The sequence below is a fragment of the Stylophora pistillata genome, chromosome 2 (assembly GCF_964205215.1).
Source record: "Stylophora pistillata chromosome 2, jaStyPist1.2, whole genome shotgun sequence".
Lineage (NCBI taxonomy): Eukaryota > Metazoa > Cnidaria > Anthozoa > Scleractinia > Pocilloporidae > Stylophora > Stylophora pistillata.
The window spans coordinates 36,093,338-36,111,449 of NC_142520.1; the positions used below are offsets into that span (position 1 = coordinate 36,093,338).

At 39.4% G+C, this 18,112-nt stretch overlaps 2 protein-coding genes across 4 annotated transcripts; one reads left to right on the forward strand and one right to left on the reverse strand.

Moving 5' to 3' along the window:
* Nucleotides 1–264: 264 nt before the first annotated feature.
* Nucleotides 265–4,175, reverse strand: LOC111346159 (extracellular calcium-sensing receptor). The gene has a single exon (XM_022953467.2). It carries the CDS (start codon nt 3,800–3,802, stop codon nt 959–961), a length of 2,844 nt encoding a protein of 947 aa, XP_022809202.2. The 5' UTR covers nt 3,803–4,175; the 3' UTR covers nt 265–958.
* A 2,860-nt stretch (nt 4,176–7,035) lies between these two features.
* Nucleotides 7,036–18,059, forward strand: LOC111346057 (extracellular calcium-sensing receptor-like). Of its 3 annotated transcripts, XM_088749728.1 has the most exons (4): nt 7,036–7,130; nt 8,928–9,047; nt 9,605–11,243; nt 15,375–18,059. In XM_088749728.1, exons 3-4 carry the CDS (start codon nt 9,737–9,739, stop codon nt 16,628–16,630), a joined length of 2,763 nt encoding a protein of 920 aa, XP_088605854.1. In that variant the 5' UTR covers nt 7,036–7,130; nt 8,928–9,047; nt 9,605–9,736; the 3' UTR covers nt 16,631–18,059. The 3 variants fall into 3 exon arrangements, with proteins under 3 accessions (XP_088605854.1, XP_088605855.1, XP_022809089.2); XM_088749729.1 differs by lacking the exon at nt 8,928–9,047; XM_022953354.2 differs by lacking the exons at nt 7,036–7,130; nt 8,928–9,047 and having other exon boundaries at nt 9,464–11,243.
* Nucleotides 18,060–18,112: the final 53 nt, after the last annotated feature.

Consider the following 18,112-nt stretch of genomic DNA (forward strand, 5'->3'; position numbering starts at 1 on the left):
CAATTGGCAGTAATGTCGCAACGTAATAATCCAATTTGCAGCTGTCGATAACTGCACAGACAACGCTGCTCGAATCAAAGTGTCACGCAATGTCTTTATCACCTCTCAAACATTGATGACGCGCCAATTTGACGTCGATATTGTGATAAAAACAAACAAACAAACAAACCAACAGTGGTTTAGGTGCGCCTCGTGAATCCACAACATTTGACTCTGCGAGCACGAATATCGTTCTCAGTCGACAAGAGTACAGAACACACTAAATCACTGTCGATGTTTTTATAAAATTGTGATTATTCATCGTGTTAAAAGATCAACACATCCGTCTTTCTCATGATGATTTTAACGTCTTAACCTTTCCCACCCTAACATCTGTGTGCATATTCTCCATACTGTTCTCTATACATTTCCTAAGGGCCAGACAAGGAGAATTTGTTTAGCATCTACTGAAGAGCTTCTTTAGTAGGTGATCATTTCATCTATTTTCGTGACCGTAACGTTTGACTCAGGGATGTTATTGCGGAGAGAAACCAGATGCTAGTCACTCTTAGAGGCTAAAGGATTAATATCTTGATTTATTCCATGGCTGTGTCTCACAAGGACTGGGAACTACCAAATTCACGAATTTGATTGGCTGAAATCAATATTGAAAGCGGTCTAGATTTTCCCATCTAGACCGGTCTAGAAAAAAAAGGTACAATGAATATAAAAGATCGGCATATAAGACACAGCCATATAATAAACATCTTATTAACCGAGCTAGGTCGGTCTGTATGGGAGAATCTTGACCTCGGTCGCTGGTACAGACCTCAATGCGTTCGGTCTGTACTGGCGACCTCGGTCAAGATTCTCCCATACAGACCTCCCGCTCGGTCAATAAGAACTAAGTCTAAGTTCTCTACCGTATTCTGCAAGTTCAACGTTTCAAAGTGTATCGTTTTCTCCGAGTAATATCCAATCATACAACTGTATAAGTCAGTACTCCACTTATGCTACTTATCTCGTCCTCTTCACTTTTCGTCTTCTCTTCGTCTTTGTTCTCACCAGGGGCAGAAACATCAGTGTCCCGTTCCTCTGCCTTTTCGTTGACTGGAGCTAAGTTATCACGTGACAAATGAGAAGTCTTTCTACCGTTGGTTAAAGTTACACTCGCACCATGATTAATCTGACCAAGGTCCTGGTTCAACCGAGTGTCCGAGGTGGTCTGGCTCGGAGAGGTTCCCGTATTAGAAACGTGCTGCTCTATCGTTTCGTGCACGGCTCTTTGAGTGTTTCTTTCCGGTCTAAAATATATGATGTAAAGTTTTGGAATAAAGATACAGCCCATGCAGGCGAAAGCTGCCACGAACAAGGTAAAAGCTACCACAAGGGTGCGGTTGTTTCCCACAACAAAGCGATAAGTAGGAATAAATGCAACTAAAAGGATACAGAGAGCAATAGTGGAGAAGCTCATAGATTTTGATTCGTTGAAATTTTCGGTTAAACGTCTTTCGCGGAACGCCAGAAGAGTTGCCAGCACAAGAACTGATACAGGATAACAGACGGAAATTATATGAGAAGCCGTAAAACTCTCGAAGCATTCAAGTAATCGCGTGTTATCGTCTTGGTTCTGGAAACGAGCCACTGTTAAATCTGTAGCTTGCCATGCGATTATCAAAATTCCTTGAAGCACTACTACCACGCCCACTTCAAGGAGCTGTAAGTAATCCGTACGCATACTCGTAACACGAGAAACCGCTGACTGAAGTAATTTCGTGGCAGTCTTCGACTTGGCTAAGAAAAAAGCCGAGTATAACACACATATTAATAGCAGTAAGACACTCACAGAAATGCATGAACTGTTGGTCGGCTTACTTGTTACTTGAACAATGGCCAATATAAAAGACAGGTACAAAGTAACGAAGAAGAGGGTTAGAAGATACGGACTGGAGTCCATAACAACTGGTGTTTTACGTTCACGGTGGAAAATAACTGTCACAGCGGTCAGGATAACGATGCCAGCTATCCCAAGCGTTATTATGGCAATACCTGCAGGATCGGAGGATTTGAGATAGACTACCTCACGTAAGACACACCGAGTTCTCTCTTCATTTGCATAATGGGTTTCGTTACACGGCGTGCAGTTCGTGGAACCCGACTTGGAGCTCACAGTGCCTTTGAGACATTTTTGACAGTTCCAACAGCATTCTGATTGGCCAACCACTCGCTCACCTGGTTGGCACACACGGAAACAAGTGGACAGCGGTTTCTTATTTGAATTCCAGTTGATCAAGCTTTCGTTGATCAAAAAACTCACATTGTGATTCTTCTTACTCCAGTAGCCAACTTCAGCGTATTCTAAGCGTTTGTCTCTGTTTAGTCGAAGATTTCTTATCACGTAATCACTGGCAGTACGTTCACCATTTTTGTCAAATTTTACCTTATTGAAATCAACTCCTTGGAAATGAACCTTTGACGCAGACTTGAACAACGTTTCAGGGGTCATAGTCAGTGAACTCGTGTTTGGACAATGTCCTGGCGAGTGTGACTCGTTGCAAGTAAAAATATCATGCAATGCATGGGCTACAACCAAAACAGCGTCTATGACATTAGCCACGAAATCTTTTCCAATTTCTTGGCCAGAAGGCAGCACTGCATTAGGGCTACATGTAGGCGTCTTGAGTTGCAAAGGATCAGAGTTTGAACTAAGGGTCGTATGGCAATGCAAAGTTTCCTCTAAGTACTTGGTAAACCACGAATTATTCGCAGCGTCTCGAATTGAGTATTCTCGTATAAACCTCTCGAATCCTTCTACCTTTTTTGAACGAATTGAGAAGCTAAATAGTCCTTGTAGCATGGAATGGCTCACGTTCAAATTAGCTATTTCAGAACCAAGGGAGCTCCATCCATCACTTGCTACCCAAGTGCGATCTGTAACTTTCATATTTTCCGCCTGTTTTAACAATCTTTCTCCTTGTTCAAAGTAACTGAAGACGATAACAACTTTTGCTCGCTCCGCAGTTTTCAACTTGTTCATTGCGTCTTCAATTTTTCGGTCAGAATTGGGTGAGCCGAAAGCAATGTATTCGTCGTTGGCGATACACACATTCAACTTCTTAACTGCGGTTTTAAACGCAGCGGCTCCCAACTTTCCGTAATCGTCATCACTCGCGATTAAAAACACGTAGTTCCACTGAAAATGATGAACGAATTTGGCGATAGCTTGCGCTTGGAACTCATCCGAAGGCACAGTTCGGAGAAACGAGTTGTAACGGGTCTTATCTCCGAGAATACGGCTTGTTGAAGCGTAGCTTATTTGTGGAATACCATACAAACCCAGCAGCCTTGCCACAGGGATAGAAATCCACGAAACTGCAGGACCGATAACCGCAGAGATTCGTCGATCTCCTGCACGGGAAATACTGCTGTTTTGACAACAATCATGGCGAGATATGCAAATCGAATTCGATCGATATTTGGAAACGATTTCTATGGCATAACTCATCGATTTAGGAATGCTTTCGCATGTATCCTCGATTTGGTAGCCAATGGTTGTGTTTGGCAAAAGCGAAGTCGAATTATTGATCAAGTCGACCGCGTATATCATTGCCGTCATCCAAGTAATTCCGTCTGGTTTTAAATGCTCGCATTTTCCACCTTCCTGTGAAGTTATCGGGAACAATCCCTTGAGCATTATATCGCCATCTTTCCAAATCCACTTGTGCTCAAAGTTATGGAATTGCTGGTGTGTAAACGAAAGGAAATCGAGGGTTAAAATTACTCGGATGAAACAGTGGCCAACGAAACAACCTGAAATCCTCATTGTTCCCGAACACAGCGAGGCGCGCTACCCACAGTCAAATCTTTAATCGCCTGAAGAAATTAATTGTTGCTGAAAATGTGAAAATTGCACCTCTCAGGCTGCCTGCTTTAATTTTTCTTTTCCGGTTTTTTCTCTCGACACTGCAGCTGCGAACTCGCTGTCGCGTGTAAACAATCGTGTAGAACAAGCAGTGGGCTATACATACAACAATCTGTCATTTCATCAAGTCCATGACCACCCATTCACGTACAAATTTTCCAACGAAAGATCTTACATTGGAGAGAAAACGTTGACCTCAGCGGACGTACGTTTTACAAACTTCATAAAAAGTGAATTTTTAGAATCAAAAGAAGGCGCTCTATCAATGTCCATGGCTTAGCGCAATGTTTGCTAATTAATACAAATCTGAATTGTGAAAAATTCATTGCTTTTACAATGCGTAAATTTCTTAGTGTCATTAGTAACCGGACAATGTTCGTTTTTGCCTCGACAGAATGTAAATAACATCAACAGTAGCTTTTTTAATTTAGTTCTTTCCTGAATTGTCCCAGAAAGGCAAACTCCACCGTTAATTCAATGAAGAATACTTTTAGTAAATGAATTTATTATTTTGAAGTTAGCATGGTTTGGAATATTAGGTGATAAAACTCAGTCCTTTGTTTCATAATTCAATATTTCTCTCCCCAAAGAAAGCCGCTGTTAGAGACTTGACGAGACAAGCTGTTAAAGATATGTGCCAAAAATATTGGCGCCCAAGGCCGTAGACGTTATTATCACTATCTCGCAAGGAGATTGTTTCTTTTAAGATAGCAAAAACAGAAAAAACAAACTGAGAGAGAGTAGAGACTTCCGAAGGATAAAAAATAATTGTATTTTCATCAAGCGAAAAAATTGATAAATAAATATTCCTGGCCATGTTTAATTAGTGGATGAATATTAATCAGTCAACAATAACTGTTCTATCTTTGAGTGACAGTTCACTGAAATGATAAATGCCTTTTCCATCAGTCTTTGCGTTTTCTTTGGGCCAACGGCTTCACGATAGATAGCTTATGCTTCGTATAAGTCAAGTCGTTTCCCCACAAACAAGTTCAGCAACAAACGAAGAAATCTATTTTTATGTAAAGAATCGGTATTTTTCACCCAAAATGGAGTCATTTTGCTTACCTTCACTTTAAGTGATTAGCGCCCGTTACAGCTAATCTCTCATTAGATATCTCTTCGGGAAAACTTGAAAAAAAAAATCAATTTACCGGGGTTAGCATTTGCATTCTTCGTCTTCTGATCTGATTTCGTTTGGAGCGGATTTCAATTCATGAAATTAAACGCGTCAGACCTTTGACCGCGAAGAATGACCAGCATGTAATTTCTCCTTTGAATATCACCCCTGTGACACATATTCAAGTCACGAGAATAAAGGAATTGATCCCCAACCTAAGACGCTCTTGATTATTGAGAAAATTCTCCTCTACAGCACCTTGAGAAATGTACAGAGATTAGTATTGAGAATATGCACATACTGATGCTGGAATGAAAAAGATTCAATAAAATTCCAAGAAAAATGAACTTTAACATGTTTTTCACTCTTTATAGCTACGAAGACCTTGAAAAAGCTTTCAATACCTGTCCTTATAATTTTAACAATCGGATCTGCTTCCCTAATTCTCCCTTCTCTATCCTGTTCATTTTCATGGAAGTCAGTTGGGAGAAATTGATGCAATATCAGGACGAGGCTTTCTGACGGTTAAGTTTTTCTGGATCGTTTCTCTTACCTATTGACCTTTTGGTGCATAATACATCGTCAATGTGGGGCCAAGTCCGTAGTGCATAGAGTTAATTTGCGTGAAATAAATGAATTAAGCTTTTCTTAACCTGTTACTCGGCATGGAATGCCGTTTAATTTAAAAGAAAAAAGACTTAAAAGCCAGCTTATAGCTCTCAAAGAAATTATTGAGAGAGAGTAACCATTTTCCGTTGCTTGTGCATTTTCGACGACGTTAAAATGAATCTAAAATACACAGTTGATAAGCCAAAGTTCCAAAGCTAATATCCAATTTTGGTTTTGTGTGCTTAACTCTTCCAGCACTTCGTAAAACCGACAGATCAAAATTAAACGCCAACATAGCAAATTTTAAAAGTAAGCTCGTAAACAAACTGTTCAGCGTGACCTATTCCTATCTTTTGCAAGTGTTAATTTTCTCTTTGTTTGTTTGTTTATTTTCCCTGATAATTCGCAACCTGTACCAATAATATACATGAAAAAACTACTCAGTTCTGATTGGTTAAGATAAATGCAAATTTCAGGTAATTCGGTGCAGAAGAGAGTTAATTCAGTGCAGAAGAGGGTAAATTCAGCGCGAAGACAGTAACAAACCAGACATTCTGATTGGTCAATAATCAAAGAAACTCACAGAATTACCAAACTCACTGAACAATTCCTTGAACTGTTTGGCCGGACTTTGAACCTTTTTGCGCCTTAAAGATGTGAAAATTTTATTTTATCTTATTGTTTTGATCGTACGCGGTTGTTTTGACCGAACGCACAATGTCACTTGCAGGGTTTGAATAAATTATTTTTGCACGTGATGCGCGCGCTTTTCTTCTGCATAATTATGATGAGCCACCTCGTATTTTTTCATGTATATTATTAATACCTAATCACATGATTTTTCTTGTGCAATTTGGAATAAATAAGCACTTGTAAATTTTTTCAAAGACCACAAATTGCACTCGCCCTACTGGCTCATGCAATTTTGTTAGTCTTTGAAAAAATTTACTCGTGCTTATTTCTTCCAAATTGCACTCAAAATCATGTGATTACCCATACAAAGACTAGGTTGCGTGATAGAGACCCCAAACTATGATTAAATCGCCCGTACCATGCAAATTGCTTCCTTTCGAGTTTGAAGTTTTAATAAAACACTTTTTATCGAGAATTTCATCTACATTGTTGATGGAAACTACCGTCTTAAAAACTTTTTATCTTTCAAAGTTCTTAGTAAATTGTTTGCCTCTTGTCCTATCTCCCTCCGACGATGAGAGATCGAGAAATAGTGGAACTAAGGTCTTCGTTCAGTATGAAAAAGAAAATTGATCGTGTTTATTATCTCCAAACTGTAGTACGTGGGAAAACATTGTTTTGGAAAAATAAAAACGCAGGGACTCTATGAAAGATTTATAAGGATTTTCTCTCCTTGATTAATAGCAATAAGTTATTCGTAAATGTAGAGATCTTGAGACAATGCCAAATGGATGTGATGCTGCGAATCTATGTGCTTTCTTGAGATTTAAAGCGAAGAAGGTTTCACTTCTAAATTACGTGGAAATGGTAAGTGTTTTGTAAACGAGTGAAACCTAACTTTTGGCAAAATCTAAACGCTTTCAGTGTCAACATTTTGGTGAGATTTCGCTTCAGTTTTCCGCTCCAGGAACCCAATAAATGGAAGAACTTTGAATGCTTACGTATTTTAAAAACCGCATATTTTAAAGAAGAAATCCTCTAAAAGTCGAAAAAAAAAGGCTTTGATAAAGCATACTTCAATTTAAAAGCGACGTAAATAAACGAAAAATTGTTAAACAGCTGTAAATTAGAGCATAATTTTTATCAGCAATTCGTATCCTGCTTGTGGAAGCTTGAAAATTCACAAATCTTCCTTGAATGCTGAAAATATAGTTTGCGAAAATTAGCAGACGAGCCTGACAACCGTACTGCAAAAAAAAAAAACTAAGAAAATCTCACATAATTAACAAGAGTATTCTGAGAAACTAACAGACTTTTCTCCAAACCACACAATGTAAGTAATTTTTTGTTGTTTTATTACAACTGTACCCTAACACCCCCATTCAACTGAGATAACGTATATTGTGTGGCAAAGCGCGGAAATGTCTCGCCGCAGGGCGGCTTTGTTTCTTTCGAAAAGAAAGGCGTTCTTCGTTGAAATTGTTTTTGAGGGGAGTTACAAATATCATGATTTCTCGGAAGCTATTTTGCAAAGATAATTGGGCTGGATGTCTACTCAGAAGGAGTATTGACTTTTTCTCATACAAATGATGTCTCGCCGTTTAAAAGTCTCGACGATGAGGAGCCAAGCCAACAGTCGCAAAATTATAGATTAAGAAAGTACACAGGTGTAACATTATAGCAGATTAAAGTTTGACATTTACTTTGCTGAGTCAAGGATAGTAAACATGGAACTTTTTCAAAATATTTCAATCCTATAAATACATTTATATATCTCCCTTTTGATATGTCCATTCTCTTCTTTCATCTGATTCTTCACATGTTTCTCTCGTCCTTTTTTATCAGACTGATCATGTAATTAAACTGAAGTTGTAAAAAAAGTACAAATAACGCTTAGACGATTGTGATCATGAATACGTTCGCCCCCTGCCACCTTCCTCAATTAGTCAGACTAATTTGCCCCCAAACTTCGACAGAGAAGGAATATATTTTGCCGTAAGAAAAATATATAGTTACAGGATTTGGGAGCGAACTTGCTTTTTCAGGGGGTGCACTCTCAAAGATGGCAAGAGGTGAACTTGCAATGGCCAAGGGGCAAAACATGCGTAAACCAAAATTAGAAAACCCTAACAAATGACACTCGAGTATCTCTAAACAAATTTATTATCCTTACTAAGCTCTTTAATTTTTTTAAGCTGCTTGTGGCTCAGGTGCGGCATTTATTACCGAGCGGCACTAATTGGAGGGCGGCATTGATAAAAAAAAAATTGAAAAAAGGGAAATTTTTTAAGTAAAACACGAACACGTTCAAAAATCATTAGCCGTCTCGACGGCTCTTCAGTGAAATTCTGGATTACCATAGTGATACCTTTATTTGTTGTGATATATCATTGTAGTAACATTCGTTCAGGTTTTACGAAGAGACCTCTAATTATGCAAAACGTTTTTCTGACAACTTCATTAAGGACCGGTCATTATTTATCACCGAAGGGGGTAGGGTGGGGGGTGAATGATATTCACCATGTGAAGACCCACATGTAATAAAGTCCTGAATGTAATAACATTTGGTCCTAACTGTAATTAAGTCCTAGATGTAATAGCACTTTGTCCTAAATGTAACAGGCCTCCAATGCATTCATCGCTGCTTATGCATTATTGTTGTAGCGCACATCCACATTGAGAGGCTAACGTGACAGCTGTCGTACCAAAGAATCCTCTGACCAGTGTGCATGAAATATCACGGGCTCGCACCGATGTCAATCAGCTTCTTACCTTGCTAGAGACGTAAGTAAAAAAGCATTGCAAACCCTTATACTGAAGTCCGTTGATGAATGCATCGAAGGCTGATTGCATTAAGGACGAAGTGCTATTACATTTAGGACTTTATTACATTTCGGACCAAATTTTATTTTTACATTTAGGACAGTTATCACATTTAGGCCATCTACAACCATCTTTAAAAGCCTTCGGTTTCTTTGCGTTTGCTTAAGGAGCAAATGAGGCAAACAATAACTTGCTGAAATTGAAACAGCCTAAAAAAACTCATTGAAATATAATCGTAAGTAAATGTAATGAAATTGCATAATGCAAACGGCTGTTAAAATAATCAAACTTAGAAAGCTGCACTGTGGAAAAAATATTTCCCACACTTTCAAACAGCAACGAGTAAAAGACAAAGCATAATTGATATTCTTGTTTTTCTTTCAAGGGGGACTTTTAAAAGTCGGTATTAAAATTTCTCTCGTTGCTTGTCTCTGTTTGTTTCTTAACCTCCTTGGGAGACAGTATAAATCGTTTATTTTGTAATTAAATAATAGATTGATGAGAGTATTTAATTGCAGACTGCACACATTTTTCTGCCTATGAAACGCTGTCTAGCTACACATATCTGGTGATCTGCGCGTCACACGAGCGAAAAAAAATACGGTGAAAAAAAATTCTGGAATAGGCGAAAAACGCCCCAGTGATTCCAGATGGCGTTTGCCCTTCTTCTACGAGGACACAAAATAACTTTGTGCTTCTTCCTTTTTCAACTGGTTGTTTGCGAGTCAGACGTACACAACTCAGGGATGAGATCACCAAAACGGGTGCAAGATTTTAACGCCGATTTCATCATAGGCGGGTCATTCCCCGTGTTTTTGAGCGAGAAAAACGCCACGAAATGCAATAGTGATGATAAACGTTTTCAGGTCTTCAAATCTGTACACGGAGAGACCGTTAACTGCTATCGAATGAACTTGTTCGGTTTAATGTGGGTCGAAGCGATGTTATTTGCAATTGAAGAAATAAACAACAACTCGACTATCTTGCCGAACGTTACTTTAGGATACGATATTCGGGATAGCGCGAACGAGGTACAATTCGCGATGAGCAACGCATTAGACTTCTCTTCGACTAATCGAGGAGGGATGTACAGCAGCGGTGCCCACAACAATGGGTCCTGCTCCAACGCGTCCATTGTCGCTGTCATTGGCGGAGCTGGTTCAAAAATATCAAAAGCTACAGCTTACGTACTGGGGGTGAAGTCCATTCCGCAAATCAGTTATTCTTCCACGAGTCCTTCGCTCAGCAACAAAGCAAACTTTCCGTCCTTTCTTAGAACGATCCCGCCCGATTACATCCAAGCGCAAGTCATGGCGGATCTTGTGAGCTACTTTGGCTGGAATTACGTATCTACCATAGCCACTGACGAAGATTATGGACGGTTAGGAATCGAAGCGTTTAAACGAGAAATAAAAACGAGGAATGTGTGTATTTCTATCGACGAACTATTCCATCCCGACTACACCTTACCCGAAACAAAAGCCCAGATATCGACAATCGTTGGCGCCTTAAAAGCAGACAGACTCGCCAAAGTTGTTGTGTTATTCTGCGAGATTCCAAACGCGCACGCCTTTTTGGAAGAAGCGGAAAGGCAAGGCGTAGAAGGAAAAATATGGATAGGAACGGACTCATGGGGAGATAAGAACTCCATATTATCGTTCAGGGATTCAACAGTTGGTGGAATGTTAGGTGTTGTACCGAGTAAAGGAAACATTAAAAAATTTGAGGATTATATGGCACAGTTGACACCTGCTAACACCGAGCACAATCCTTGGTTTGGGGATTATTGGCAAGGAACGTACAGATGTAGTAAAGAAAGAATTGCACATTTGAACGATAGTTCGGAAGGAGGAAAGCAAAACAGGTCGCTTCACCAAGTGAAATGCGATGGATTTTCGAGCGACGCAACGCTGCCAAACGCCGCGAAACTCGAACTAAACAAAGCCGCAAATGTCATGGATGCAGTTTACTCTGTCGCTTTAGCTCTCGATAACATGATTAGGTGCGAAAAAGGACGTGGTCTGCTAACAAATGGTAACTGTCCCAGTATAACAAATGGAATTGAAGCATCGGACGTGCTCACTTATATAAAAAATATGTCCTTCACCGGAAAGCTCGGTTTTCCAATCGTATTTGACAAGTATGGGGACATAAAAGGTAAGTCAAGTATTTCTTGTGTCATTAAATTATAAGGTGTCTTACTAAATACAAAAGATAAGACGACTTTCGCTCGTTAACATCGTTCAACATAAATTAATCTTTGACACCAATGAAAAGAGTTTTTAGTGGTACTCGCGCTTGTCGGACCTAATGAGAATTTATCACAACGCAAATAAACATGACCGAAATGAGCTTTTTTGGAAACCTTTAACGCGACCGCTGTTTAAATATTCCAAATTCGAGTATTGACAAAATACATTGTCTTGGAAGGGACGAAAATTGAACAGAAGGGATTCCATTCCTAATCTAATTGAGAAACAATTATAAAAATTAGGATATGGAAGGGGTTGCGAACTTAAGATAAATCCGAATTTGAATATGTTGATTGATTTAATCATTAATAAAATTATGCGTAGACTTGTTTAAAGATAATTTTTCCATTTCGCAGTTTGTTCCTATCATGGTGCAAAATTTACTCGCACGGGCTGCCGAAAGTTAGCTCAGAAATTCTACATTACCAGATTATAAGCAGACTTTTGCTATCTCCTTTTTATTTTCTTCAGGCGAGAAGAGGTTTTCATCGGTTTCAAACTGTGATTTATTACCATATAACATTATTTGGTATGTGAAATTTCATGAAAACAAAGCAGAGCGAACAATGATAATTTCGCGTATTCAGCTTGGCTTTCACCTTGCCTAATAAGCCGGACATCTCGCAATCACAAAAGTTCCGCACGAGTTAAAGAAAAGGCAAAAAAAAGTATTGCCCTTCAATTTAATTTAATTACGCATGCAATCAAACTCGTCATTTTTGTGAAATTTAGTCCAACTTCTTTAACTCCTCGCGGCTTTCTTAAGCTAAAATAAACTTAGACTGAAAGCTCCTCAAAGATCAAACGTGTTCCTAGTCAAACTATTCAAATAACAAAATGTCATTATTTAATCAAATTCTGTGTCCAAGCTCACCTGGAGCTGCTATTCAAAAATGTGTCAAATTTTAATCATCTTAATTTCCCGTGAAAAAGCTTCTGTTGATTCAGTTTTGTCAAGACAACATCAGCCCATATTCTTTTAGTATCGTTGCCTGGTTTCGACAGAAAGACAGGGTGTTAGCCAGCGAAGTAGTGAAAACAATGCACAAGAGAAAAAGCGAAGTTGGAGGGTCTCTGATAAAATCCTCGGCTATGTTCTGTTATATCGCTTCACGTGTACTCTTATTAAATATAAGTATAGAGGCAAGACCGATACAACGTAGATAAGTAAATTTTAAGACGGAGCACTATATTTCGGCTGGCCAAACCAGCCTTCCTCAGGTGCAGTGGGAATTAACAGACAATTGGGGTGATGCTTCATAGATAGCTGTATGATGTAACAGCGGAAATATGTAAAACTAATTTGATTGACAATGAGATAACAATAAAAATAGAAATAGTGAGTAAAAATAGAAATGAAGTTAGGTAAATTGAATAAATAACTAGAAACTAATACATTTCTTCGCGAGCGTTAAGGCCATCTGGATAAATAGTGTTGCCTCTTGAAATTAAGAAAGCTTCCCTGGCCTTGCGTAAAAACACGAAAAAGTGTTTTCCAAGAGAGACTCGATACGCAAGGCCAGGGAAGCTTTTTTAATTTCAAGAGGCAACACTATTTATCCAGATGGCCTTAACGCTCGCGAAGAAATGTATTAGTTTCTAGTTATTTATCCAATTTACCTTACTTCATTTCTATTTTTACTCACTATTTTCTATTTAGCCCCCTTACGGAAGAGAAGGTTCGCAAGCTCATCAATAGCAGTGCAAATAAAAGCTGCAATCTAGACCCTATGCCAACATCCCTAGTGATAGATTGCATCGACGTGCTTCTACCGATCATAACGAAAATGATCAATTTATCACTTGAGTCTGGGCTATTCGCTGATGACTGGAAGTGTGCGCTTGTTCTTCCTCTGCTGAAGAAGTCTGGGCTAGACCTTCTATACAAAAATTACAGACCCGTCAGCAACCTGCAGTATGTTTCAAAGCTGACTGAAAGGATGGTGTACGAACAGATACACACCCATATGATGACTCATTCACTATATCCTGAGTTTCAGTCTGCATATCGTAAAAATCATAGTACGGAAACGGCTCTTGTTAGAGTCACGAACGATATCCTCATGAAAATGAACACTCAAGAAGTCACCTTGCTGGTCATGCTCGATCTCAGCGCCGCTTTCGATACGGTTAATCATAACATCCTCCTTACTCGTTTGAATGAGGAGCTTGGGATATGCGGATTGGCGTTGGAATGGTTCAGGGCGTATCTGGCGAAAAGAGGCCAGCGAGTCTCCATCGACGGATCTCTTTCAGAGCGCTTTAGCCTGGAGTGTGGTGTCCCACAAGGGTCATGTCTGGGCCCCCTGCTGTTTCTAATCTATGCATCCAAGCTGGTTGAAGATCAACTTCCACACGTGCATTGCTATGCCGACGACACACAGATTTATCTGAGTTTCAAACCTATCAGTAACACATCCCAGGAAGATGCAATCCGTGCGATGGAATGTTGTATCGAGAAGATCAGGCGCTGGCTGATCCATGATAGACTCCTTCTTAATGACGACAAGACTGAGTTTATTATTATTGGAACACGCCAGCAACTTAACAAATTACAGGCTATAAATATTAAAGTCGGTGGTTCAGAGATAAAATCTAGCCACCAAGTTAAGAACCTTGGGAGCTGGCTTGATCCAAACCTGAATATGCGCCACCATATTACTAATGTATGTAAGGCGGGATTTTTCTACTTGCATAATATTAGACGCATCAAGAAGTATTTATCGAGAGACAGCTTACTCACTTTGGTACACGCATTCATCACGAGTACGTTAGATTACTGTAATGCTTTATTGTATGGCCTTCCCAAAGAGCAAATAGCTAAGTTACAACGCGTGCAAAATGCTGCCGCCAGACTAATTATGGATATCGGGAAGTATTCTCACATTACTCCAGTACTCTATGAGTTACACTGGTTACCAGTACTAGCGCGTATACACTTTAAGATCTTATTATTAACTTTTAAAGCCATCCATGGCCTCGCACCCGCATATATTAGCAATCTTTTAGTTATCAAACGCAAGTCCTTGTACAATCTTAGATCTAACTCAGGTATTTTATTAGAGCCACCTACAGGCAAAATGATGGCAACTCTGGGTAAACGTGCATTTCAGGCAGCTGCACCGCATCTATGGAATGAGCTTCCATTGCAACTACGCAATATTCGATCTGTAGAAATTTTTAAGAATTCAATTAAGACTTTTCTTTTTAGGCAAACCTTTTAATGGTAGATAAATTATGAATCCTATATAGCCAATTTAACTGTAATATGTAATTATTATTTATTTATCTATTTATTTTTTAATTAGATGAGATTTTAATATTTAGAGATATCAGTTGTAAAGCGCTATTGATCTGTTATTGTAAGTAGCGCTATATAAGAAATAAATTATTATTATTATTATTATTAAATTATTATTTTTATTGTTATCTCATTGTCAATCAAATTAGTTTTACATATTTCCGCTGTTACATCCTACAGCTATCTATGAAGCATCACCCCAATTCTCTGTTAATTCCCACTGCACCTGAAGAAGGCTGGTTTGGCCAGCCGAAATATAGTGCTCCGTCTTAAAATTTACTTATCTACGTTGTATCGGTCTTGCCTCTATATTTATATTTCATATTCGTTATTTTGGGCCGATCAGATCATCGCTGATCCAACGTACAAGAGTAGGAGTATCGTCCACGGTTGCCTGCTGAACATTTCACTCTTATTAAGCTGCGACTAAATTTCGAACTTGAATCAGACTCCAATGGCCAAGTCTCTCTTATATTTTTTTAGAAATTAGTAAACGGTTTCACACTATTGATTTCACAAATACAGTTATCACAGCTTATAAAAACAAAAACGAACATAGTAAAAATCGAATTTTTAAGAGTTCGAGCTAATTATCTGAAATTAATCGTTCACTCTCCATCAAACCTGCCCACGTTTTATCGAGACGTGACGAAAATATGGAGAGAGTTTCTAGGCGAAAATTTCGTAAAGAAGCTTTTCAATTAATACCGAGATTTCTGTTATATATCTCAACAGGTAACTATTTGGTTAAGACTTTACAGCCCGACACAGACTCCAGGCAAGGCAAAAAATTTATCACGCTGGGAACCTGGAACTGGGCCACACGCAGACTCCATATTCATAACATCACAAACATCACGTGGAACGGATGGAATCCCAGAGTGCCATTCTCACGCTGTAGTTCACCGTGTGAGCCTGGGCACTACAAAGTCCAGGGCGACTCCGAATGCTGCTGGAAGTGTGTTCAGTGCCCGTTTGGAAGCATAACGAACAGAACGGGACAATCCCAGTGCGACATCTGCCCGTTGGGTTTCACTTCTTCTGAACATCACACGAGATGCTTGCACCTCCCGGAAGTGCACTTAGAATGGGATTCTATAACCGGAAGTGTGATTTTAGCTCTCAGCGGCCTTGGGTTCTTGAGTACGGTTTTCACTCTTGGTGCGTTCTATCGGCATCGGAACAGCGCGATCGTAAAAGCTTCGACAAGAGAATACTCCCTGTTGATTTTACTGATGATAGCAGGAATGTTTCTTCTTCCAATCCTTCATTTAGGCCGAGCTAACGACCTCATTTGCAAAGCACGCCCGTTCTGCTTTGCATACGTTATCACTTTCTGGGCCTCGCTGATGTTGACCAAAACCCGGCGTTTGTTGCTGATATTCAAAAACAAAATGCTTCCTGGTAAAGTCGGTTATGGTATTCGCTTGCAGCTTCTGATTGCCGTTCTCCTAACTTTGCCAATAATGTTAGGTATTATACCGTGGGTGTGGATATTTCCGCCGGAAGTTACCGTGTACTATTATGATACGCGCATCTGTGTTGACTGCGGCGAAAAGGCGCACAACTTGCTCATGATCATATTGGGTTACACCGCTGTACTGGCCATACCGTCCACGTATCTGGCCTACAGGGCTCGTAATCTGCCGGCGAATTTTAATGAAACAAGACTTATAGGATTTTCAATGTTCACTGTATGTGTGATATGGATAGTCTTTGTACCCTGTTACTTCGACAGTGCTATTGAAAACAGAAATGTTGTGTTTTGCGTTGCACTCATTTCCACAGGTTTCACGATTCTCTTTTGCACGTTTTCCATCCGGTTGCGGATCATTTTCTTCCAACCCGAGAAAAACAAAACCGAATTGGTAAGGGCCAGTATGTTTGACTACACACTGCGCGCACGCAGTGGATCGTCCGCTGCCCGGAATCTTCGCCGAATGTCAGTAGTGACCGTGGGCACATTTTCTATTCCAACAAAGGTTCATTAAAACTGTTAGGGCAGTTAATGAATTAACCCTTCAACTCCCAAGATCTTATTGTTAATTATCCCCTCCGGCTGCTACACAATTCCTTGTAAACTGGTTACCAGAACAGAGTTGAATAACGAATTGTTACGTCAAAGGTATGTGGTCGACAACGCGGGCTCAAGCGTGCGAGGTTTAAAATTTAGCGAAATTTGCGAAAAAATAAGGAGCTGGCATTCAAAACCGAGGTCGTCGGAAGCATTTTCCTATTTCCAAAGTTTTTTTTAGGAGAAAATTAATTTTCGAAAATATTTAGGGGGTGTACAAAGTTCTTGGAAGTTGTTCTGTAAAAAAGAAAAAAAAAGCGGCAAGGAAAACAACGCCTCGAAGCAACAGAATAGAAAATCAACCATGCAAACGACTGAAAATCCGTTTTTCTTCGCCATAATTCAGCGTGTGCACATACGTTATTCAGCTCTGTCAGTTACTAGAATTTCATCTTATATCAAGATAACATGACCTGTAAGGCCCCTTTTTCTGAGTAATGAATGGATATTATGGAGAGAAGTTACATGTTGCTCACTTTCGGGAGTTAAAGGTTGAGCAAGGTGGATTTTTCCCTCAGAAAACGTGTTTCACCACTTAACAAATGGTAAACACCACAGCGTACACTATTGAGTTATGGATGCACGCGGGAGGTTGCTAAACACGAAAGAAGCGTAAGAGTCGCTCGAGGCGATAGCCGAGAGCGACTCTAGCTTCTTGAGTGCCTAGCAAACCTCCCAAGTGCATCCATAACTCAATAGTGTACGCTGTGGTGTTTACCATTTGTTTTATAACATAACATTGATACATTGTAGCTTAAGAGTTCCCTTTTATTTAACAAATCTTACGCGACCAGAAAAAACAAGCGCGCGCGGAAAAAATAGTCTTTGCATTTGCTCACGTCAGCAGCGTACACCCATGGGCAAATGGGGGACGCTAAATTGACCAATCAGAGCGCGGGCTTTACTTTGGTTATGTTATAATACAGATTCTCCATCAGGGCACTTTTCTCGGCATGCCACCTTCTGTAGTCTACATATATTAACATGGTCAATTCACATTATCCGTAATCTTTTATATTTAAGACATTTTCAGTATATTGATTTCCCTATTGTATGAGAAGTTTGACACGGGCAAGAAACATTTTTATACCGTGCAACAAGTTTCTGGAATTCTCTCCCACATGAAGTAAGAAAATGTGTCAATTTTTCAACCTTTAAGAGAAATTTAAAGGAATTTCTCGGTAGTTTTTTTTAGGATTGAGACATATTTTTAAGTTCATGAGTTTTGATTTAGTATTGATTGTAATTAGTTTTTAAAACCCATTTAGTGAGAAAACTAAAAAAGAGGACCAAAACATTTCCAACTGAGGGGAATAAACTGAATAAAGTCGAAACGTGTTTGGTAAGCTGAGAAATTTTGTTATGTTTAGATCCTCACAACTCATTACTGCTGCATTTC

Coding starts and splice junctions, on each gene's coding strand:
- LOC111346159 (XM_022953467.2), bottom strand. CDS start 3,802: ATGAGGATTTCAGGTTGTTTCGTTGGCCACTGTTTCATCCGAGTAATT.
- LOC111346057 (XM_088749728.1), top strand. CDS start 9,737: ATGGCGTTTGCCCTTCTTCTACGAGGACACAAAATAACTTTGTGCTTC. Junction 11,244..15,374: donor CAAGTATGGGGACATAAAAG/GTAAGTCAAGTA, acceptor ATATCTCAACAG/GTAACTATTTGGTTAAGACT.